The sequence below is a fragment of the Astyanax mexicanus genome, chromosome 4 (genome assembly GCF_023375975.1).
Source record: "Astyanax mexicanus isolate ESR-SI-001 chromosome 4, AstMex3_surface, whole genome shotgun sequence".
Taxonomy (NCBI): domain Eukaryota; kingdom Metazoa; phylum Chordata; class Actinopteri; order Characiformes; family Acestrorhamphidae; genus Astyanax; species Astyanax mexicanus.
This window is the reverse complement of record NC_064411.1, coordinates 7,643,567-7,669,659: the sequence shown is the minus strand read 5'-3', so window position 1 is coordinate 7,669,659 and position 26,093 is coordinate 7,643,567. Positions and strand designations below refer to the sequence as shown.

The window sequence follows — 26,093 nt, the reverse complement described above, 5'->3', positions numbered from 1 at the left end:
ATACCCCCAGGGCTCTTACCTGAAGAGGCTGATGAGCTAATTAAAAGGCTGCCAGTGGACCTGTCAGTAACAGCTAAGGGACAACAGGTTACAGAAGTGAAAACACTACATCCTGAAATGTAAAAAACAAAGTTCAAATGTGATTGCTGTGTTCTGTCAAAGTTGTTCTGTCAGAATTAAAGTGTTAAATCGACAATTTGAAATTTACAAATTTAAATGATCATATCCTAGATGGTTCCAGAGGTGTTGCAAGTTGATTTCTATGTTTTGCCAGGTGGTTGTTATGGTGTTGCAAGGCAATTGGTATGGTATTCCAGGTGTGTGTGTGTGGTGTGTGTGTGTGTGTGTGCATGTGCCCAAACATGGATTGGCACTCCATCCTGCGTGCTCCCCTTAGTGCCCGATACAGTCCACATGGATATGGGCTTTCCGGTTGAGAATGTTAAAGTGTTTAATATTTATTGTTATAATATAGTTTTTAAACTGTTTAAAGTGTTTGTAATGCATTTTACATATTTTTTCAGTTTGCAGAACAAATCTTGCAGGACCAAGACATCAGTTTCGCCAACACAGACGAAGACGTAAATGTCATAAGGAAAGACATTGCAAAGTACCTTATGCAGGAATCAGGTAACTGAGCAAAGACACGTCCAAAAGACGTCAAAGCAACGTCTTTGTTAGACGTTCCAAAGACGTCCACTGAAAAGCCAGAATGAAAGTTTTTGCGACGTCTTTTTTTAACATCTTTTAAACGTCTATTTATTGACGTCCACTGGACGCCAGGAACAGACGTTCAAAAGACGTCCACTGAAAAGCCAAAATTAAAGTTTTTGCGACGTCTTTTTTGAACGTCTTTTGAACGTCTGTTGCTGGCGTCCAGTGGACGTCAATAATAGACGTTTAAAAGACGTTAAAAAAAGACGTCGCAAAAACTTTCATTCTGGCTTTTCAGTGGACGTCTTTGGAACGTCTAACAAAGACGTTGCTTTGACGTCTTTTGGACGTGTCTAAACGTTTTCTATGGATGTCCAAAAAACGTCTTTATAGGGTTCAAAATGGAAGTTCAAACAATGTCATTTCAGACTTCTTTTCAACATCACTTACAGGCTTATGATCAGATACAGTTCAAAATCATGTATGAAATATTTCTAAGATGATATTTAAGAATTTATTATTGAAAACCATGTTTTGTTCGTCAAACCTTCATCCTACTCTATTGTTCCAAGTATTTAATAACACCACTCTGATTTCAGTGCAGCCTTACAATTGGATATGCATGACTATTAAAAAAATGACACATTTTATAAAATGAGAAATATCTTTAATGAGGTTTAGGAAAACAATATTTGCATTTATGTATCAAAATGTAAACACCAACACCTTGTTTTTAAATGACAGAACAGAGTCCCATGGAACTTTAAATGAACTAAAAACAAACATGTCCTCCTCCTCCCTTCCTCCCAGGTGCATGTTTAAGATGGTCTGCTGCATGATGCTTTATTGCAGCCTCTGTAGCTTCTTTATCCCACTTCATGACTGCCGCTGCAAGAGTTTTTAAAACAAAATTAAAAGATAACCAGAGTGGTCACATCATAGAATTCATGTTCATTTCTGTATGTGAAAACATCCAGATTTGCCCTGTCAAATATCAAGTGCTAATACTGCAAAGACCCATGTTGATTAATGGGGGTGCACAGCAGCATACATGTGACTAAGTTAGATGGAGTTAACTTAAATCAATAAAGTGCATTCTGGAAAGGGACAAGACTGCAAAAAATGGTGACTTTCAATTAAGAGATACAGTCACAAATTGAAAGAACCCGCATAGATACATCTGCCACTACAAAATAAAACAACTCAGACACAAAAATCTTTAAGATGTTTGAATAATAAGGTATTTCTTCCAAATATCTAATTATCCTATGGATTTAAATGAAAGTAATATATACCCTGCTTCAGTCTATATTAACATCATAATATCAAGTAGTCAAGGCTGATGTACATTTGTATAATATAGTTTGTCGCTTAATATTCTCATTCAACAAAACATTAACTTTCATTAATAAAATTCCATCAATTGAGCATTCAATCAGTTGAGATTTTTGCTAAACCACTGACTTTACATTTAGAAAATGTTCATAATGAAAAAAAAGTTGAGGTACTAAATATGAATAGAAAAAGATGCTATTAAATTAAAAAAAACATCAGGAAAATGCTGAATACCTCTTATTGCTTCATATATGTTTGTTGTCTCCAGAGGCAGTTTATGCTTCTTCCCTTTCCCCTTCATATTGAACTTTGCCATCAACTGGTTGGTGAAGAGCCTGAAAAAAACAGGTATTGCACCATTTAGATACTCCATGTGGGTATGTAACCTACAGCAACTGTAGCACTGGTGAGTATATTTGTTCTAGCACCCTATATTTTCGCAACCCTGCCACCTAGCGAAGTGGTCGTGGACCCGATGGATTACAGTCGGAATGCGAGTTCGGAAAGTAAATCAAGTTTTATAGCGGTGATATTTGGGTGAGATAAACCTTTAAATCTGTAAGTAGTTAAAGTGGTGATATTTGGGTGACAAACCTTTAAATCTGTAAGTAGTTAGCTAACGTGGTGATATTTGGGTGAAATAAGCCTTTAAAACTGTACGTATTTAGTTAAAGTGGTGATATTTGGGTGAAATAAAGCTTTAAATCTGTAAGCAGTTAGCTAAAGTGGTGATATTTGGGTGAAATAAACCTTTAAATCTGTAAGTGGTGAAATTATATTAAAAGGTAGTAAGTCATGCATTTCGCTAGGTGGCAGTGTCGCGAAGGGTCCTAGAGCTGCGGTCCTGAAACTGCAGTCTCCGGGTCTGCAGCTTTATACTATTGAAATTTCGTTCGGGATAAATAAAGTATCTATCTCTCCTGGTCTGCTATCTGACAGACACAACGGGATTCACAAAGAGTATTCCGTGACAGAGATTGAGGACAGCTATATAGAAAACATAGCATGCAGTAAGTTAACAGGTGAGATGGACTTGAATGAGATGGAGTGAATTTTGTGCCAAAAGTTTTACGCAAAAAAATATAATCCACAATCAAAATTTTAAGAATCAAAAGGAAAAAGTATATGTTGCAAATTCAAAAGAGAAAATATAGCAAAAATATATTTTTAAATATACTTGGTTATTTTATTATTTTTTGCAGTTATTACAAAATTATTTCAGTTTGAATTTTGCCAGTTTTTGCTTTCATTTTTGTGTTTTTGTGGATTTTGCCGCTAAAGACTTTTGCTTCTGTAATCTCTCTTGCTTCTGCTTCAGGTTTTTGCTTCTGGATTTTTGACACACTGGTGTGGGTGTGGCTTAGAAGGAGGTGCTCCTCTTGAATCTCCATTGGTCAGCTTGAAGGCTCTGCCTGAACCCTCCATCTGACACTGACCACGCCCACCTCGCCTGCAGCTTCCAGCGCTCTCCCAAACGCTATTAGCTATTTACTTATTCAATGAGCTAGTCAGTTAGCTATTTACCTATTCAGTGTGTTTGTGAGTTAGCTATTTACCTAGTCAGTGAGTTAGCTATTTACCTAGTCAGTGAGTTAGTTAACGCTAGTTACCTATTCAGTAAGTTAGTGAGTAGCTATTTACCTATTCAGTGAGTTAGCTATTTACCTAGTCAGTATTATTTTATTAGTAGTATTGCTGTTTTGTTTTAGGTTTTGTTTGTTAATTTATTCCTAATTATTATTTATTTCTTTATTTAATAATTTCTTTTTTTATTGTTTGTATTATTTTATTTAATTATTGCTTCTTTAACAAAAGTTTTCTGCATTCCCTATTTGTTTGTTTTTTGTTGCTACAGATATACCATAGATTAAATTGCTTGTACAACGTGGTTAAAATAAGGGAACAGTGGTAGAAGACACGTGGATATGGCATGGACGATAATGCGCTTAATATTGTCACTAGCTTAAATTATCGCGATTCGATAATATCGTTTATCGGCCCAAGGCTACTATTGGCGAACTGTCACAAGAATTGTAACAATGTCTGGCTCGTTGTATGTGTATATTGTATGTGTTTCATACTGTGGAAAATACCTGTCAAGAATTTTGTGGACACAGTCTCTTACATCTTTCCCACCAATTCTTGCAAGTTGTAACACCTTGAAATGAAAGGGTGAAATTACTGTCAATGTTGAAAGAACAGTAGCTATATAACATTTTTACTGACATATACCCAAATAATACTGATAAATGACACACAACATATATCACTTGCAAATCATACCAGGGATTCAAAGGTTGGCTTGTCCTTGAGGCATTCCTCCTCCCTCTCAAACTCCTCCATTGTCTCCAGCTGCTTTATATTGGCAGATGAAAGAGTAGGCTCACTTCTTCCCACCCTTCTGACCTCTAAGTGGATATCCACCAATTTGGCCAAGACTTTTTTCTGAAACTCTGAAAACAAAGAGACACGTTTGTGCTTGCATTCATGTTTTCGTCCCTCCACCTTTAAGCCTTCACCCCAATCCACTATCCCTCCTCCATTTCCATCCAGAAAGTCAAGTGAGGCTCATTCACTATGGCGTTAACATCAGGTGTGTTTTGCCTGTGGCTGGGTTAAACAAAGGTAGAATTTGGGCACAAATGAGGTAAAAAAATAACGGATCATCTCACATGATAGAACAGCACAGAGCAATCCTTTCCATAACATTTAATTGAAGAGTAAGAGCAACCTTCATTAATATACAAGTCTACCTAGTCAGCTAAGACAATGATAAGCAACTACACACATGATCCTTTTATTGCCCTAAAACTTTTTTAATTAATAACAAATTAATTAAACTGGGCTCTTTAGTAAGCACTTATTGAGCTCAGTGACCCAAAATAGCATATGTATATAATTTTAATTAACTTATAGCTCGCAAAATGGCGGCGAACGAGCACATGGTGACCGAAAGTGGGTAGCTAATGCTAGCGGAGATTAGTAAATGCGAGCTAATGCTAAGCGGAGGCTAGTAAATGCGAGCTAATGCTAAGCGGAGGCTAGTAAATGCAAGCTAATGCTAGCGGGACCCCCGTAGAGAGTAGCGCTGACCACGCGCGCAGTTAGCAGGCCACAGTAGTTAAGGCTAACAGAGACTGGGTATTCATCACACACGAGGCCATAGCGGCTTATTTTCTCCACTTTAAATCCGTCTAAAATACACACATATACACAATCAGTCATCAGCACGTACAGTTTCATATATTATCCCACCTGAACACAGGATAGAAAGAGACTCGGAGAGACGGTGAGCTCCGGTTGAGTTCTCAGATTAAACTGAGAACTGCATCCCGTTGTCTGCCTAAGCCACGCTCTAAGTCCCGCCCCTTTGATCCTGCTCCCTCTACTTACTGCAGCGCCCTCTAGTACTGACTATGTAAATTAGAATGCTTAATATCGTCAAAAGTTCTAAACACACCGACCAACTAACCGACTCATATTCATTAGTACTACTTTAATTACCTGCATGCAAATTTACAGCCATCTACATGAAACCAGTCGCCAGAAATCTCCAACTGAATACAGCCTGTTTTTTCACATTGTTTACATGGGGAACACGCCTCCCCAACAAAATAGCCTTATAAAATATTATTAGTGTATAAAATAACATCAGATTATATTATAGAAAATTCACTTACTATCACAGCATCCACAATACAGCACTGAACCGCAGAAAAAATATCCATAAAGTCCTTTATTCGCCTGCTCACTCCTCCTCACAAACACGCGTTTAGTTGTCCTCTTCTAGATTCTGTGGTTTTTATTGGTCCACAAACCACTATTTTTCTTGAGTGATCGTCTTTTGAACCAATAGCGTGAGCGCTGGGTCACGCTGGTGTTCAGGGCTGTCCAATCAAATCAGGTCATAGCCTTTCTCCAGCGTCACAAAAGTGATTGACACCTATTTCAACCAATAGTCCACCCTCAGACGAAAACACTGATACGTAATTTGCCCTGATTGGTCTCCTAATGGCTGGGGGAGGGGCATGCCAGTCCGTCAGGATGTGTTGCGCTGTCACCAAAATAAAAGCTCCAAACTCCATAGCGCACACAGCGCGCAAACATGATTTTATGTGTCATCTCATCAAAAAAAAATAAAATTACTCTGAGATGGACTTAAATTAATTTATTTTAACACAAACAAACCAAAAAATATAAAACTGTTGTTTAGAGAGACAGATTTATCTCTGTTTTAGATCAGACCCTGAACCACCACACGTTCAAGATCAGTTCATCACAGTTTTCTTCACAGTTTCATGTTTTATTATTGTTACAATAAACGTTTTTGCATCATCACATTTTGTGTTTAATTTTTAAGCTACAATAATAGCATAGGACCACGAAATAACATCCGGACTCTGAGGAGACGTATATAGGACCTCCAGATAACATCCAGGACGTTTGTAGGACCTCCAGATAACATCCAGTGGACTTGATTAGTTGATTTTAATCAAATATTCCAGCAGTCAGATAGTGGACCCATCCTGCACGTCTTCTGACGTCCAACAGCTGTCCTACTCAGACGTTCAGATAGTGCACGCGTCTTGCACGTCCAATGACGTCCAGTTGAGGTCCTACTTAGTCGTTCAGATAGTGCACGCGTCTTGCACGTCCAATGACGTCCAGTTGAGGTCCTACTCAGACGTTCAGATAGTGCACGCGTCTTGCACGTCCAATGACATCCAGTTGAGGTCCTACTTAGACGTTCAGATAGTGCACGCGTCTTGCACGTCCAATGACGTCCAGTTGAGGTCCTACTTAGACGTTCAGATAGTGCACGCGTCTTGCACGTCCAATGACGTCCAGTTGAGGTCCTAGTCAGACGTGCAGATATTGAACCTATTTTGTACGTCCACCAGACGTGCAAAAGTGGGTCTGGACTGACCGACGTGATACAGACATAATTTGAACGTCTCTCTGACGTCGCATGTTTGCTGGGAAGGAGGTGGTTGTGAATTGAGGTGTTGTAAATTGAGGTGTTGTAAATTGACTGTGTGTATTATTTGGGCTACTTTTTTGCAGGTAACAAGTCATGCATTGGACACTAAAATTGTAGAGTGAAAAACGATATTGTGATTCTCCAGCATCTGTGTTACTGGAGAGGATAAATACTTCTAAACAAGTAAATACCAGGAATAATGGATTTATTGGTGTCAGTTTCACAGAATTTAACAACTAATATTCTTCACAGCAGGTTTACCCTATTCACTTGATAATAGCAGCATCATGTGGAGTAATGAAGCAGTAACTTTAGTAATATGGTGTCAAAACTAGGACAAAAGTTTTGAGAAACGAAAGTATAATCCATAACCACAGAATTTAAATTTAACTACTATTGATATAAAAAATAAATCATGTCTGTAACCCGAATATTTAATATTAAACGGAGAGTTTAATATTCCGTTTTGTGTTTTAGATTCATAAGAAATGTGTTTGTGCTTTCAGTATATTTTTGCTCAGTTTTGTTTTCTTAGCTACGCTTTTGGACTGGTTGAGACCCTGTTTTAACAGGTAGGTGGGGACTAGTCAGTTATTGGCATCTGGAAATAAGCCCCGCCCACTAAGGTCAATCCACTTGCTCACAGCAGCACAACCCGCGATTTATGATTTGTGGGAAATGGCGAACCATCAAAGTGCGGGGCTCGCGGACCGGTTCAGAACTAAAGCTTTACCACTGCAGGGCAAGGAGGTTTTAAACGCCATGCCGCTGCTGTGTTTCTGGCTTTTTCTGACCCGTTAGCTTAATGCTCGCAGCGACCAGGTCTTACAGTGGCACTAAGGACTCAGTAGCAGAGCCCGCTAGCCTTCGGGCAGATCCCGCTACTCCCTCCCGCTGAGCGGCTCTGTGTCCCCAGGTACAGAGAGATTAAACGTGCAGAACCGGTTCAGTTAGTAAGCGCTCCGTGTGGATAAAACACCTCAACAGCACTCAGAAGCAGCGAGAGCCAGTAAAGAAGAGTGTGCGCAGTAGCAGCAGCAAGAGCCAAATAAGTAAAGAAGAGCTAGCGCAGTAGCAGCGCAGAGAAAGCCACAGATAGTAAAGCAGAGAGAGTGCACAGTAGCAGTGCAGAAAAAGCCACAGATAGTAAAGCAGCGAGAGTGCACACTAGCAGTGCAGAGAAAGCCACATATAGTAAAGCTGCAAGAGCCAAAGAGAGTAAAGCAGAGAGAGTGCACAGTAACAACGCAGAGAAAGCCACAGATAGTAAAGCAGAGAGAGTGCACACTAGCAGTGCAAAGAAAGCCACTTATAGCTAAGCAGTGAGAGTGCACAGTAGCAATGCAGAGAAAGCCACAGATAGTAAACCAGCCGGTGCACAGTAGCAACTCTGGAACTGTCTCTAGAAAAATAGGTGCAGGAAGTTCTTTATAATATTCCTCCTGATTTAAATGTCTTTCTGCTTCCTCTATATAGGTGTCCCTATCCATAATTACTGTGGCGCTGCCTTTATCAGCGGGTTTGATGATAATGGAGTTATCACAGCGTAATTGTAGTAGGGACTGCTGCTCCACTAGATTGAGGTTAGGGGGTTCACTATTGTTCCAGGGTAAGTTTTTACTGCATATTTGTCCGCTCTTATGATTTTTCTAATTGTGTTAGGAACCTGAGAGAGATTTTGGGGTGAAAGGAGGAGGATTATTAAGACCTGTCAGTATTTCCTGTTCCTCCAGTTTGAGGCTTTTGGAAAAATTAATCAGGGGATTCAGATAACTGCCCCTGGAAATGTGTCCGCTGCTGCCTTTATAGCTCTGATTCTCCATCTGGAGTTGGACCCCAGGGGGATGACTGGCCTAGCCTAAGACTGCAGTGACACATTTTCCTGGTGGTGGTGTGCACGTATTAGATTAAATAAGTGTCTCACCAGTGTGCTAACATTCTTTTATTCTTTGCTTTTGTTATGTGGTTCATTTTAGTGTGTGTTTACTTTTTCTTTTTTTTTTTCCTTTCTTCCCTACAGGTGCAGTAAGAGATGGTGTATTTCCCCTCCCATGATGGGGATGAGGTTCATGCCTGTTTGGACCCCCATGTTGAATGGCCAAATTGGTTGGCTAAGAGGTTTGATCCCTCTGTTTAAAATGGGGTCGACCACAAAACATTTTTCTGTAGAGCAAGTCTGATGTTGCAACATTTTGGTTCTAAACTGAATCTTCTTCAATCACAGACTTGCCAAAAAATGAGAGTGGGTTATTTGTGGGGCTTTTAATTTGACGTGTAGTCAAAATTGACCAAAAGAAATGTAAAAAATAAGAATATTTTAGTATAGTGCAAGTACTTTTATGCTGTTTGGATCGGACAATGTCCAATATAGAAGCAAAAACAAAATAAAGGTTTTTCAAAAAATTTAGATTTAGATGTGAAATAAATATAATAAAAGTAATGAAATCAAATAAAAGGTTTTGTAATGGCTTTCTAATAAGAAGCAGAGGTGTTACTGAGTCTTTATCCGAGCAGCAGAAGCTGTGAAATGGGCAGATGGGAGTTTTACTTACACTAAAGTTTTCTGAGGGCAAAAAAAAAAGTGATTGATTCAGAGAAACAACCAATCAAATTAAATAAGACGCGGGCAAAAGGCGTCATCTGCTAAATGAAAAAAGACTGGGCAGTTGGATCCAGCCATCTTGGAGGAGCAGAAAAGATGCACAATTTGTGAAGGTAAGATTTTTTTATTTAAAAAATATTAATTTAGTGAACAGGAAGGTTTTAAGTGGTGTGCATTTTCGGGCTAATTGGCTCGCAGGATTAGCTACTTCACCTAGCTAGCTAACCCATAGCTACCATAGTTTACAGTATTTTTGATAGTCAGCTAGCCAAAAAAAAATATATAAATATTTTAAAGGATATATTTGGGGAACAGGATATGTCTTATTAAATTAACTTGAGACAATGGTGTGCATTTTCAGGCTAATTAGCTAGCTAGCAAGTTTATATACTTATATTCATAGTTTAAAGTAGTGTTTATAAAGTCAGCCAGCCATTTATCATCTATTAAACAAAATTCACAGTCTAATATAACCTACAATTATATGAAATTAGGGTTTTTCAGACAAAATATTAAAAACAGTTTTTAAATTATGATTTTTTTTTATTAAGGTAAATAAATCAAGAACAATATGTGAGGGAAATTGAGACTATTAATCCATTTTAAATGATGTATTTCATTGAACACTGTGTTGAAGATTTAACACTGTGCTCAAACTAAATCTAGAATGTCTGTCCCTCCTAGAAAGTGGTATAAAAATGGTTGTAAAGAAAATGAGAGCCAGATCATGCTCTCATCTATCATCTATCATTTGTCTTGTAAACTGTATGTCCTAACCCTGTATGTATGTCTTTGTCTTTTCCAATAAATGTATTTTCTAATTACAATGACTGGTTGGATCGACTCAAGTTATACTCATCGCAGCTCAGTATCCCAATTTCCTCCACACATACAAGCTCAGTTCTCCGTTCCAACAGTTTAGAACGTGCAGTCAGCCTACACAATCAAGACTTGAGTCAGCCTTGCCCCCACCCAGATGCAGGAGGCCTTTCTGACCTTGAGGGTCCAGTCATGGCTCACTCTACAGAATTACTGGACTCTAAGAAACAGATGCAGACATTTTGTAATGTCCAGTCAGGAGTTCAAGCCAACATCAGTTCCAAGATGCACCACAACATGCAGTGTTACTCCAATGTGTGTCCTCCAATGTTTTCACAGTGGTTCCAGCTTGTTAGTAGAACTACAATAAATATGGCCTAGAAAACCCATTTTAAACTAAAAGGTAAACATACATTCTTACTTGAGTTTCTTCATGTTCATGAATACAGTGTACTTCCCTGCATTCCATACGCTGATGAATCTCAGGTCAGATATTGTGAAGATCTCTTTGGTGAAGGCACCTTTGGATGAGTTTTCAAAGGTTATTTTCAAGGGACCCCCGCTGCCATCAAAATAATTGTGTGGTACTGGATTGAGCCAAGAAGCAGATATTGATGAAGTGCTTTTATAAAAAGCTTCAGAAATCTGGCAGAATGTTTTCATGCATTCTTACATGTATAGAATGCGTAACTAAATTAAAATCTGTGCAGTGTAGTGAGCTCAGCAGTTTAATACCTGGTTCTAATTAATATGTTAAATTAATTGAATTAGTTAATTAGTTAGTTTAGTTAATTAATCAATTAATTAATGACATATAAGGGGCGTGTCTTCTTCTACCGGGAACAGTCATTTTCATAACCAAGTTATCTAGAAAACACACTGAAATTAAAGGTTTTGTAATTTAAAAAGAATTTTATTAAATCACACAGATACGAGTAAATAATCCATTAAAATGTCATAAATTTAGCCATTAGATATCAAATCACAGTGTATGAAGATAAATGAGAATTAAAATAAAAACATGTTATAATATCGGTATAGAAAGGAATAACTTGTCAGATTAATGAAAATTATTAAGTGGGGATTTCTAAAGGATGAACTACGTTGTTTTAAGTCTAGGAAGCCAGTTCTTATTTACAACCAAGCAACTGAAAAGAAGTTGTCTTTACTACAGGGAGATTTATAATGGATTCAACCAAACCATGACCAGCACAAAACCATTTGCCAGCTCTGCGTTACTCTGATATGTTAAAGTGGGCCTGCATTGGTGCCGTCCGTCTGTAGCGTGGTCGTCTGTTTCTTCACCCTGAGAAAGAATCACGTGAGTCTGTCTGCAAAATGGTTTGACTTCCTGGTGTCAGCACGGAGCCCCTTCAGAACCCACGAGAAAATCCCTTCACTCTCAGCTGGCTTGCTGGTCGCTTCCGGACTGGTTGCTTCTGGGTTGAGCCTGACGGTCTCTACTCAGCTGAAACTTGGTATGCATAATGCGTGGCTTCGTAGATCGTAAAATTGCATTAGTTGTCTTAACTAAGAAAGCTAGTATTAATACGCTTAAAGGAGGTTAAATGAGTTGCATTAAGAATGCTAAGCTATCGCTAAACTGAAGCTAAAATGCTAAGCTAAACTAAAGGAGCTAAACTCCAAACTCCTCAACTACCACTCAAGACTGAACTGAACTGATCCATCCGTAATCCTGGACACTCTCCACTTTTATTCTCCACCGCTACTCTGTCTGTCACTCTCTGACTGAATCTGTTTGGACCTTAAGGCTACCATTGGCTATGTGGGCTTTGGGGGAGGAGCAACCTACGTGTCTGTGTTTTCATTGGTTTTGGAGCAATTTCTGAGATTTCATATTTTTTTAATTAATAGACCAAACCAAAGCAAATCTCAATCAAACAGTGGATCAAAATACAATATTCAGCGTACCAATTCATGAGGATAAATTCAAGGAAAACAATCTTAGAATTGAATCACAATAAATGTAAATTATATGTTTTTCCTTCAAATAGGTTGGTAACATTCAAGATAATACTGAAATTAGAAACAAAGGATGGTACCTTGTCAAAAAGAAAACAAAGAGTCATGTTTCTATTTAAACCCAATTAAATAATTGAAAAGATAATACAAACATTGTTAAACCACTAATAACCAAATAAAGCAAAATTACCAAATGCTAGTTAAACCTTGTTGATTCAGACTTGACTGTTACTGAAAATTTAATCAGGACAGCATCTATATCCATATACCAGAAGTGGCATAGTATTTAGTAAATATTTTGTAAAATAACTTTTTATTTAGTTAATGTATATTCTTATTTGTTCTTCTTTGTGAGAAATTCTCTATGCCTGGCCTGTTGATCAGAATTTATGACGGGTGTGGGAGAGATCAGTTTACACCACAGAATTTCAGCTTACAAGGCTGGGAATGGAATCCAAAGCTTTGAACATTTCTTTTAACTAAATGAGTCTTATTTTCTCAATGCTTTGCAGGAATAACCAAGCATAAACTCTTAAATTGCAGTAACTCTTTTTGTGGATTGCGTTTCTGTGGATTTTAGCAAGTTGAATGATATTACATTTGCAGTCGGGTCTTCGTCCTGGTGATGGCACTGTTGGTCCACCTCATTTGGGAGACAGTCACAGATGGTGACTATTTAAGGTCGTAGAAGTCCAAAGTTTGACGGTTGTCTGGATTAGTGTTCGCTGGAGGAATATCAAAAAATTTACAAGGTTTACCCAACTAGCATTTAGGTCTCTTGAGAGGACTGGAGAGATGAAAAAGTCAGATATGTCATTTGATATTTAGGCTTGTTTTGTGAAAAGTGCCATCAAGGCTTTTATTCTAATTCCAGTGCATCCTGGATGGGGTTTGTGGTATGTGTGTGTTCAGGGGGAGGGTTAGTAAATTCCTTTAGGCCACCAAAAATAGGTAAAGTGGGTGTAGTGGGTGTTCCAGCGACAAAATCGTATAGTTGCAAGTATCCTACTCTACTCCTAACAACTATGACATCTAAATGTTAAAGACTAAGTTAATCTAATGCTAATCTAATGTCTGGAGCAAGCTCTGGCAATGCCGTAGTTCAAACTTGAATGACATTCCCTTCTTCAGAACTGAACTCTTACTGTAACTACCCTAAAAACTGAGCTCTGTCTCACAAAGAATGTTCTGGAATATCAAACATACGAGAAAACATAACATGGAATTCAGTAAACATCATCCCTGGATAAGAATAATTTTGCTGAACCTGTAAAATCCATTGTTAAATTCAGTTCATGTTTGTTTCTGGTGGAACGTGTCCCAAGTGACAGAGTAATACATTTGTGTAGGATAAGGTGTTCTGTCTGAAAGTTTTAGGATTTGCACTTTTAATTGCTGTGGAACAAATTTGGGATAGTTTTCTCTCCTGTGTGAATGCACTTGTGTTTTTGGAGATGATTCTGTTGAGTAAAACTCTTCCCACAGTCTGAACAGTAATACGGTTTCTCTCCAGTATGAATGCGCTGGTGATTTTTGAGATTACTCTGTGTAGTAAAACACTTCTCACACTCTGAGCAGTGATAGGGTTTCTCTCCTGTGTGAATGCGCTGGTGTGTTTTGAGAGTACTCCGTTCAGTAAAACTCTTCCCACAGTCTGAGCAGTAATACGGTTTCTCTCCTGTGTGAATGCGCTGGTGATTTTTGAGATTACACTGTCGATTAAAACTCTTCCCACAGTCTGAGCAGTGATACGGTTTCTCTCCTGTGTGAATGCGCTGGTGTGTTTTGAGATGATTCTGTTGATTAAAACTCTTCCCACAGTCTGAGCAGAAATAAGGTTTCTCTCCTGTGTGAATGAGCTGGTGTTTTTTGAGATTACTCTGTTTAGTAAAACTCTTGACAGAGTGCTGATGTTCCTCCATGTCGGGACTTGGTTTCCTCTGTCTGTTAAATGTATCAAACAATTTCTGCGTGTTCTGGAGATTCTTCAGGATGGCTTGTGCTTCACCTCTTTCATAGATTTCAGGAGAAATCCTATAATATTTTAATTTCTGAAAAGAAAAAAAAAAGAAATAATTTAGTGTATTAAAATAAAAGCTTGTTAATTAATTGAAGAGAATCAGTTACACTATAAGGGAAATACTGGAACACCTTTATATTACCTTAAAAGTTTCTGTACTTTTGTCCCATTCTAAATTCATAGACATTATAATATGAAGTTTAGCTCGTTCTGCAGTAGACTGTCAGCAGGCTACAGCCGCAAAATATATGTAGCAGAAACTCTGCTGCTGTCCACTACTGAAGACCATGTTTGACTACTACTTTAGTATCTCACTTTACACTGAAATACACTAATCCATACTATTAATGTTTACAATAAAGGTGTCTCGTTTTATCTTATAAATATATTTATCTGTAATTTCCTGACTTGCTGTACATCTCTATTCTTTACTTTCTATATTCAAAGTTTTAGAAAGCAACCTGGCTGCCAGTGTCACAAGATATGATTTGCTTATTATTTATAGTTTTCTCAATAGAGGTCAATTATTAGATTTTAAAATGTAAAATTTAGTTTGTTTTTCAATATTTCAGTGAGAATTAGATGTTCTGAGTTAAAAGGACGTAAACAGAAAATTACATTAAATTATAAAAGTTTCCACACATATTAATCAAATACAGTAACCTAAATCAATATAGCGGACGCGGTGACCAGGCCACCCGCAGGGCCAGGCCACCCACACAGCCAGTATCTATTGTGGGAGTTGATGTCGAGATAGTGAAGACCTACAGGTATCTCGGACTGCATCTGGATGATAGGCTGGACTGGTCATCCAACACAGACATCCTGTACAGGAAGGGGCAGAGCCGGCTCTACTTCCTGAGGAGGCTGGGGTCTTTTAACATTTGTCGGAAGCTCCTGGTAATGTTTTATCAGGCCGTGGTGTCCAGCTGTCTTTTCTATGCTGTAGTGTGCTGGGGAGGAAGCATGAAGAAGAGGGACGAGATGCGTCTGGACAAGCTGGTCAGGCATGCAGGGTCCGTGGATGGTGTGGAGCTGGACTCTCTGGTAACAGTGGCAGAAAGGAGGACACTGCTCAAACTACTCTCCATCATGGATAATGCTGGTCACCCATTGCATTCCATCATCATGGACCACAGGAGCAGTTTCAGTGGCAGGTTCTTGTCACAGAGCTGCTCTACAGACAGACTGAGAAGATCGTTTGTTCCGAGAGCCATCAGACTCTTCAACTCCTCCCAGTGGAGCCGGAAGAGATAGGACAGATGAGAAACGAGTCTCAAATGTGCTCTCTTAAATCACAGCCTTTTTATCTCTACTGGAATAACACCCTACACATCTACACCCTGTGACTCTTTTGCCTTTTTATTGTATATTCTGTTCTTTTGCACCCCTGGATACTTTGTCACTTTACTGTACATCCTGTACATTTGCACTCCTGGACACTTTACTGTACATCCTGTACATTTGCACTCCTGGACACTTTACTGTACATCCTGTACATTTGCACTCCTGGTCACTTTACTGTACATCCTGTACATTTGCACTTCTGGTCACTTTACTGTACATCCTGTTAATTTGCACTCCTGGTCACTTTACTGTACATCCTGTTCATTTGCACTCCTGGACACTTTACTGTACATCCTGTACATTTGCACTCCTGGACACTTTACTGTACATCCTGTACATTTGCACTCCTGGACACTTTACTGTACATCCTGTACATTTGCACTCCTGGTCACTTTACTGTACATCCTGTTAATTTGCACTCCTGGTCACTTTACTGTACATCCTGTTCATTTGCACCCCCGGTCACTACACTACTAGCCTAACTTAAATACAACACTTGCACAGGTTTATGTTTAATATTATCTTATCTGCTGATACCCGCTATTTCCTATACTTAAATTGTTCTTTTACTGCACTACTACATATCTACGACTACTTACTTCCACACTTTGTATAGCTTTTTTATTTATATATTTATGTATATATTTTAAAGTCTCAGTTATAGAATTTTTTATTTTATAGTTTAGAGTCTTATATCCCTCACTGTGCTCTCTTATTGTACTACACTTATTGTTTGTTTGTTTCTACTGTGTTGTGTAACTGCTACTGGCTGCTAAATTTCCTTCGGGATCAATAAAGTATCTATCTATCTATATATCTATCTATCTAGTCTTTAGTCATTTTACGTTAGCTCAATCTAGCTAATAATTTAACATTTTCCCTAAATTTTCAATTCCACCTTAAATATTATCACTTCTTATCAGTTGACTTGGAAATGTAGCTACACATTTAGTAGATAAAAGTCTGTAGATTTGAAAAGTGATATGACTATTTTAACCCATTAAATGTATTTCAGCATTTCACATAGAAATGGGCGATATTATCTAAAACAATATATATTTTTTAACTACTAAAAATCAAACTACAAATATTTCAAAACTATATTTATCTTTCGTTTGATTTCACTTAAATCTCTCTTATGGAGTTCAAGACTCCCCCTATCACTAGTAATGCCCCAACACACCAGGAGGGTGAAGACTAACACATTCTTCCTCCGATACATGTGAAGTCAGCCACCGCTTCTTTTCGAGCTGCTGTTGATGCAACATTACCAAGCAGCCATCACGCTCGGAGGAAAGCGCAGCGGCTCGGCTCCGGTACATCAGCTCACAGATGCCCTGTGTTGTGGACATCACCCTAGGAGTGATGTGGGGAAAGAGCGCCATCACCCACCCGGAGGGAGCAGGGCCAATTTTGCTCCCTCTGAACACCGGTAGCTTGATGACAAAGCTGATATATGCCTTTTTTTATTAAAAATATGATTCATGAATGCAAACCATTTCACTGTACAGTTCCTGAATTAGAGCTGAAAGAGTGCGTTAGACTGTTTTAACACTCACACACACTCAGCCCTATGATCCTGTCTGTTTGAGTCTGTCTGTAAAAGATTTTCATAAAATCCCTCTGAAAACTTTTTTAGCAATACTTATAGTCAAGTAGTCATCGGGAATAGTGCACTATAGGCCCCTGCAGTGCGACCAAGGCTTCTGTTTATAAGGTAATTTTCCCCTTATATTAATTTTAATTTTATACTTTGAGTAGTTTTAAAAGCAGTACTTTTATACTTTTACTTAAGTACTTTTACTTAAGTTGATACTTTAACTTCTACAAAAGTATGTGAATTCCCCAGTATTTATACTTCTAGTTGAGTAATGAATGTGAATACTTTTGACACCCTTGGTTGAGGCATTCCTAGGTTAGGCTGTGAAAATGACAAGGAGTAATTTTAATATCACACTCCTCTATAAGGCTGGGTATCAAAACTTGATAATAAAAAGGCACCGAGCAAAATGTTACTTTGCACGAAACGCGCATAAAGATGAAGAGCTCGCGCAGTGCGGTGAAAGCAACCCCGGCGACGCCCTGTCGAACACAAACTGAGAGAGCGCACAGAAACACAGATCATTCAAACTGTTCACATACTGCTGCTGCACTGAAATCTCTCAGCCACTCGCCTCTCTCTCTCTCTTTGGGTGATATTGTGCCACCCACCTCTAATTATCACATCAGTACTACTTTTTTGTTTTAGTAAAAGAAAAATTCACATTGTTCTCATTTCCTATTATATGTCTACTAAAGACAGATTATATTTGTCCAGTATCATTTATTTTACTTTAATCCTGGATTTATGGAGACGTTTGGAGTGCATTATTAATATCCTGACATTCTGGATCATTGACTTCTGTCACAAATCTGATAAACATTCTTGTATTATATATTATCTCAGATATGGGTGTGCCATATCATATCATATGAAATAATAAAATTAAATATTCACTTTGTTACGGTAGTGTATTCTTGAAATATATATTTTTTATTTTAGTGTTTTGACACATTGGTAAGAGCATCGTTATGGTGAAAATACTTATCTGGTAACTTTAACTTAACTGTGTTTAACTGGTAACTTTAGCTAGGTAACTAATGTTATCTACTGGTTTTAAAAAATTCTGGTAACTTAGGCTAACTAGCCAACATTAGCTATCAATTATAAAAATACTGGTACCTAGTAAGCAAGCATTAGCTACCTGTTATAAAGCACTTGCAACTTTAGCTAGCAAGCTAACATTCGCTACCGGTTATAAAATGCTTGCAATTTCAGCTAGCTAGCTAAAAATAGCTATCAATTAAAACAAACAAAAAAAAAACGCTGGTACCTTAAGCTAGTAAGCTAGCATTAGCTGCCTGTTATAAAACGCTTGCTACTTTAGCTAGCTAGCTTACATTAGCTACCTATTAACAAAACGTTGGTACCTTTACCTAGCTAGGTAACGTTAGCTACTACTTTAGAATTAGCAATTTGCAACTTTAGCTAACATTAGCTACCCGGATAAACAAATAACTGATAACTTTAGCTTGTTAGCTAAGTAACTGGTTCTGAATAAAAAATTAACGTTATTTTATTCTAGAATATTTTGGCAGCCTCACAAAGCTGAAATCAGGTTCTTGTTGAATTGTTTGTAATGACTGTATTAAGCGAGTGTTGTTGAGAAATACAGTTTATCACTGGTACTTTATGACAATATTCTGATCCAGAACACATAATTCTTTCAATATGTACTTTTCTTATTTTTTAACTGGAGGGGCTTCTGCAGTTAAGACAGAGCTGAATAATTAAATAAAAATATTTCTCTTTAAATAATAATAATAATAATAATAATAATAATAATAATAATAATAATAATAATAATAGGATTAGCTGATACACTGCTGTGTAAATAAATAAAAATATCAGAAGAGAGAAATAAAAAAGCTCATAAACTCTTAACTATTAATTAAATCAGTGAATTCTCTACAAAACACTTTTTAATCTGTCTTATACTCGAATTAATAGCAGTATTTTTAACTTTAAACATGTTTTTAACCACTATTTATTCATAAAACACGGAGCTCAGCACCTACCCGCAGCACAGAAACACACAGACCGCTGCTGAGGTACGGTGGCTCAGAAAGACCAAACGTAGCGTAACTGCAGTTCACCACTAAACAGCAGGGGCCGCCAAAACTTCATTTAACAGCATTAAAGTGCCTCATTTTATAAAGGTCATCTAAAACAAAGGTATTTTATTTCTCTGTTACACTTACAACAGTAATAAACGCTGTAAAATAGTTGAGTAATGCCTCATTTAAATTAAATTAAATTAAATTAAAAGACAAGCTTAGGCATTATTAACCATTAAAATACATTAAACAAATGGCTCAGATCATCATTAATTCTTTATTTTTAAATGTAATATTTTATAGGCAGACTTTTATTTTGATGGGAAAGTCACGTGTCTGTCTGCCAGCTGTTCATGGAGTTGCTGAACATCTCTGTGAAATGAGCAACAGTTGCTAATATAAAAGTCCGCTTATAAAATTTGTTTCCAGAGTGATTATAGCGAGGAGATGTTCGGGTAAAACAGGTAAGAAGTGAAATTGCATAAGAATAAGTGGATTTCTAAAAACTTTAAACAAGACATTCACATATTACTAAATTACAAATGTTTAAAAATGTAGTAGATTCTGTTAGTTAATTATGATCTGAGCCATTAGTTTAAGGAATTTTAATGGTAAATAATGTATAACCTAGTGATGCCCCAACTTGTTTGCACTTACATTTCAATTTAGGTAAGATGGCTACAGTTAGAGTGACACTCAGAGATAGAAGAGATAGAAATGTGCACAAGTTTATCAGAAAAATATATTTCATTGTTAGAGTGACTTCAATCTACCCCAACAAATGGCACTTACTTATTACTATGGAAAGATCAGTGCTGTTGTTAGAGCACCAATTGTGACATTGATTCCAGTAGACAATCAAAATTTCATTTAAAATATTATGGTTACATTTTATTTACATTTACCTTCTTGATGTCCTGCAGATTTTTGAAAAGGAGATCGTACTGCAGCAGATCTTGTTTGTTGCTCACCTTTTCTAAAGTCTTTCTATTTATGTATTCTGAAAGCTTTCCATAAATTGAGGTCATTCACAGCTCCTCCCTGTAAAATCACTCTCTGACATCACAACGGACCATCCTGATTTCTGTATAGAATGGTACTTCACACTTGTAAACCATCAACAGTGAGAACCAAGTCAAGCACATTAAGAATCATTTGTTAACATATGGGTTCTTGGTGTAAAGCACTCTTACATATTGAAAGAATCGTAAAGATTTTATAGTTCTAATAGATCTCTGTATTGAAGAAAGTGTGGAAAAGAAATGTCACAATTTCTACTTGAACAATAGTTCTGACCTTTGAGTAAAATTGGTTAGTGCTGTTTGTTGGGGTAGTTTTAATCCTCCTGTTATCTTCAAATTTACTAACACCTTTTATGTTTGGGGTCAATTTCACAACAGGCATTTTCAAACAAAAAAAAAAATTATTATATATTAAGAAAAATTTTACCCAAGTTTATGTCACATGCTATATTTGTTTGTTGACTACTTGAATAGTCATTAAAAAAAACATTTGTGATGAAAAATATTTAATGTTATCAAGAATAGTAACAAGTATTATGTTTAGGGTCAATTTGACCACAGGAAAAAAACAAACAAGCAGAAATTCATGCTTAGTCACATGGGAGTCTGGACTGTAAAGAAGAAGATCCTACTTGTTCCATTCATCCCATATTGCTGAGTTTATTAAGATCTCATCAGTCCTGCCTTGTTTCTGTGCTATTGAAGCGTAGGATACGGAGGAGACATGGACTGTGTTTAGAGACGTGCTGGATCTGTCTGCAGCCCAAACACCTGTTCTTTCTTCTCCTTTTGACTTGTACTCTCCAAACTGAGCAACACAATGTAGACTTACATGTGGGATTAAATCCAAGTCTTTCTAACTATCCCTCTAAACACACACCTCCCTCTAAACGTATCATCTACAGTAGTTTATCCTTTTAGATTGATGGTGGAGGATTCATTATAATCAGGATCCTCTCTAAAGTCCTCCTTTTTCTCAGACACATTCTCCTCTATGTCTCTGTCATGGTGAAAGAGATGTGAGAAATCCTCACTGAGAGAAAACCTTTTCTTAGACGTCATTTTCAGTAGAGACAGAGAGAGAGAGAGAGAGAACACACAGAGAACTGGTTTAGAAGCTGCTGTGAAACCTTTTATATCTCTGCATAACCACTATGTTGTGTGAACTATTAATATGTTTGTAGGAACAATATATTCCTCCACAGAATGAGAAATATCAAGTTCTCATGAGAATTATGTTTTCCCCGCCCCCATCGCGTGAATTGTTAGTGGTTCTTGCACTAATATAGTTATAACGATGTTATTTTAGGAATCTGAATTGTTTTTGAAGATTATAAAATTGCATGTCATATTAACCTTTACATCATTCAACACATGTGTGTGTAAAATTCTGATATTTTTATGTTTTATAAAGCTAAAATAACCTGGGGTCAAATTGCAAGCAAGCAACACCGATGTATACAAAATGTGTACAAGACACAAGAAAAACATAGCATGAATTATATGGTTAGCCAGTTTTCTCTATTAAGTGAGGAAAAGACACCAAATATGAGGTAAATAAAATGAAATTAACTACTTACATAAATGCTTTAACATTGAATGGGTCAAATTGACCCCAAACATAAAATGGTGTTAATCTGTTTGATAATCTGGCCCAAATAGTCTCAACATCAGTAACTTCTTCCTTTAATGTGTACAAAAAGTTCTGTCTAAAATGGCTAATATTTTGTAGTAGAATGAGAATTTTGTAGTAGAATAGAATTAGTAAGTGCTGTTTGTTGGAGTTGTACAGGAGCAATCAGAGAATCTCTATAGAGGACAAAGCCCACTTCAGAATCTGCTCTGAATCTCAGTCACTTGAAAGTTTGATGCTTTATAGAATAAAACTTTTACTCATTTCCTCAAAACCACATAATTGCAGAGATTATTAAAGCCTATGAACTGCAGTTTTAATCCTATTAAACATGTTCTGTGTGTAACTCCAGCATCAGTAGCAGTAATGCTAGTAAATCTACTGAATAGAAAACATTAGTTTTAGAAAATGGAAAGATAGAGGTACGTTTTCTTTCCTATTTTAGTGAAATACTTTGTTCTACTTTGTAAAATTAAAGGAAAACTCCAGAGAAGTAGTTATACAGTGTTTTAAATGAGAGTTTTAGCTGTTTAGCTCCATTCAGCTCCATGCATTGAGGACTCCCTCGCGGGCTCCCTCTAGCGGTGATGGGGTATAATGTGATATAGCGGGGGAGGGGGCGGGGCTCTACATAACCCGGATGAGGCTGAGCTTCCGGGGTCTGCAGTTCTCTCGCAGCACCGGAGGAAGAGCAGGATCAGCTGAACTACAGAAGGTATGGAGAAGTCTCTCTCTCTCTCTCTCTCTCTCTCTCTCTCTCTCTCTCTCCAACACGCTGTTCGACATTCGCTCCTACACCACCTTCAGCATGTGCAGCATTTACACCACCAGCACTGGATCTTCTCCTAGCTCTGCTCAGCAGTCTGACTCTGACCCACAGACTCAGGAGGGGATAAATCTGAGATAAATGTGGGTTAAATCTGATCTGGATCCGTCATAAAATCAGGGTCTCCAAACGCACAGTGGTCCAGTCTCAGCATGGATCTGCTTCTGGGTTCAGACTGATAGCGGATCAGAACCAGGACAGATTTTACAGCGTTTATTACTGTTGTAAGTGTAACAGAGTAATAAAATACCTTTGTTTTAGATGAACTTTATAAAATGAGATACTTTAATGCTGTTAAATGAAGTTTTGGCGGCCCCTGCTGTTTAGTGGTGAACTGCAGTTACGCTACGTTTGGTCTTTCTGAGCCACCGTACCTCAGCAGCGGTCTGTGTGTTTCTGTGCTGCGGGTAGGTGCTGAGCTCCGTGTTTTATTAATAAATAGTGGTTAAAAACATGTTTAAAGTTAAAAATGCTGCTATTAATTCGAGTATAAGACAGATTAAAAAGTGTTTTTGTAGAGAATTCACTGATTTAGGTAATAGTTAAGAGTTTATGAGCTTATTTCTCTCTTCTGTTAGAAGTTAAGTGAGACTGTGGAGCTCCCTCTACAGTAGCTGTTGCAGCAGTATATCAGCTAATCCTTTTATTGTTATTTTTTGAGAGTTTTTTATTTATTTACTCAGCAGTATATCAGCTAATGCTATTATTATTATTATTATGTTTATTTAATGAGAAATATTTTTATTTATTTATTCAGCTCGGTCTTAACTGCAGATGCCACTCCAGTAAAAAGAAAATAAGAAAAGTACATATTGTTTTTCCGTTATCACATATAATGAAGATTGCACAGTTAATTGATGTACACTTATTGCAAGTGTTATCTGTATTTTAAATATTTTGGTAAACATATATAGATGTGGCAAGCAATATTAAGCAATGTTTATTAAAATAAGCATAATGAAAAATTCATTATTTAATTTACTGGCAGCATCTTTTATATTAGGCGAATAGACAGAATATATCGATAAACCGCAAAACTGTATTACCCAGCAACTCTAGGTTTATTACAGATATTACAGTCAAACCTCTAAAATCCACTGATTTTATTTATTCTTCTAGTATAAATCATGCTGTCAATGGCTAAAATAAATATATTTGTCTTTATAATTCTGTTGTACTAAAGAATCATGTGTTCTGAGTCAGAATATTATCATAAAGTACGGTGCTAAATTGTTTTTTTTCAACAAAACTCACGTAATACAGACATTACAAACAATTCAAACCTGATTTCAGCTTTGTGATGCTACCAAAATATCCTAGAATAAAATGATGTAAAATGTTTCATTCAAAACCAGTTATTTAGCTAACAAGCTAATGTCCTCAGCGATTTGTCTATCCGGGTAGCTAATGTTAGCTAAAGTTGCAAGTAGCTAATAAAGTAGTAGCTCGTGTTAAAGGTACCAATGTTTTTTTAATCAGTATCTAATGTTGCTAAAGTTGCAAGCGTTTTATAATAGGTAGCTAATGCTAGCTTACTAGCTAAAGGTACCAGCATTTTTTAAATTGGTAGCTAATGTTAGCTAGCTAGTTAAAATTGCAAGCGCTTCATAACCGGTAGCTAATGTTAGCTAGCTAGATCAAGTTGCAAGCACTTAATAACCGGTAGCTAATGTCCGCTAGCTGCAAGCATTTTATTACCAATAGTTAATGTTTGCTAGTTGCAAGCGTTTTATAATCAGTAGCTAAAGTTTGCTTGCTAGCTAAAGGTACCAGCAGTTTTTTTATTGGTAGCTGTTAGCTAGCTAGCTAAAGTTGCAAGCATTTTATAATCTGTAGCTAACATTACTGAAATAAAAAAATATATTTCTTGAACACACTACTGCAAAAAAAAATAATATTTAATTGTATTATTTCATACAATATATGTGGCACACCCATAACTGAGATATTAAATAATACAAGAATTTTATCAGATTTGTAACAGAAGTCAATGATCCAGAATGTCAGGATATTAATAATGCACTCTGAATATCTCCATATATCCAGGATTAAAGTAAAATAAATGATACTGGACAGATACAATCTGTCTCTAGTAGATATGTAATGGGGAAATGAGCACAGTGTGAATTTTTCTTTTGCTAAAAACAGTAAAAAAAAAAAAAATATATATATATATATATATATATATATATATATATATATATATATATATATATATATATATAGTACCCTGACATGATAATTAGGGGTGGGTGATATTTTATTGTATAATATTGTTCACAATATTTCAAAATGCTGCCGATATTAGTGCATACGTTAGTGCACCCCTCTAGGCCATATGCATTTAAAATGGCTTATATGTATATGTGTATATATATATATATATATATATATATATATATATATATATATATATATATATATATATATATATACAGTGGTGTGAAAAAGTGTTTGCCTCCTTCCTGTTTTCCTGATTTTTTGCATGTTTGTCGCACATGTTTTAAAACATCAAACCAATTTAAATGTTAGTCAAACCCAACACAGTTAAACACAAAATGCTATTTTTAAATAAAGGTGTTTATTATTAAGGGAGAAAAAAATCCAAACCTACATGGCCCTGTGTGAAAAAGTGATTGCCTCCTTGTTAAAACATACCGTCACTGTGGTTTCTGAAACCTGAGTACACTGTCTCTAGCCACACCCAGGCCTGATTATTGCCACACCTGTTCTCAATCAAGACATCACTTAAATAGAACCTGCCAGACAAAGTGAAGTCCACCAAAATATCCTTAAAAGATACACATCATGACAAGATCCAAAGAAATTCAGGAAAAATTGAGAAAGAAGTTAACTGAGATCTATAAGTCTGGAAAGGGTTATAAAGCCATTTCCAAAGCTTTGGGAATCCAGCGAACCACAGTGAGAGCCATTGTTCACAAATGGCAAAAGACACGGAACAGTGGTGAACCTTTCCAGGAGTGGCCGGCCGCCCAAAATTAGCGCAAGAGCGCAGCAACGATTCATTCAAGAGGTCACAAAAGACCCCACAACAACATCCAAAGAACTGGGCAAAAATGGCCGACATGGCAGAGTTCCTAGACGAAAACCTCTGCTGAGCAAAAAGAACATTAAAGCTCGTCTCAATTTTTCCAAAACACACCTTGATGATCCCCAAGACTTGGGAAAACATTCTGTGAACCGATGAGACAAA

The 26,093-nt window shown here is 37.0% G+C and overlaps 3 protein-coding genes across 10 annotated transcripts in view; 1 reads left to right on the top strand and 2 right to left on the bottom strand.

The window, feature by feature from the left end:
* The window catches only part of LOC125801399 (zinc finger protein 239-like), a 240,236-nt gene that overhangs the window by 103,788 nt on the left and 110,355 nt on the right, over positions 1–26,093 (bottom strand). The window lies entirely within an intron of this gene.
* LOC111196471 (zinc finger protein 239-like) overlaps positions 1–26,093 on the top strand; it is a 294,610-nt gene that overhangs the window by 263,379 nt on the left and 5,138 nt on the right. Inside the window, exon 1 of one of the 6 annotated variants that reach the window (XM_049477878.1) lies at positions 22,678–22,768. The exons of 4 other annotated variants lie outside the window; for them this stretch is intronic. The gene's annotated coding sequence lies outside the window, so the exon portion shown is untranslated. Of the gene's footprint in view, positions 1–22,677; positions 22,769–22,944; positions 23,287–26,093 lie in introns of those variants that run through there. One more of the 6 variants, XM_049477880.1, reaches the window with a different exon arrangement.
* Positions 1,300–5,350, bottom strand: LOC125801548 (uncharacterized). Of its 2 annotated transcripts, none has more exons than XM_049478381.1 (5): positions 5,245–5,350; positions 4,273–4,442; positions 4,083–4,147; positions 2,224–2,324; positions 1,300–1,542 (listed from the first exon to the last, which is right to left on the bottom strand). In XM_049478381.1, exons 2-5 carry the CDS (start codon positions 4,330–4,332, stop codon positions 1,427–1,429), a joined length of 342 nt encoding a protein of 113 aa, XP_049334338.1. In that variant the 5' UTR covers positions 4,333–4,442; positions 5,245–5,350; the 3' UTR covers positions 1,300–1,426. The 2 variants fall into 2 exon arrangements, with proteins under 2 accessions (XP_049334338.1, XP_049334339.1); XM_049478382.1 differs by having other exon boundaries at positions 5,225–5,312.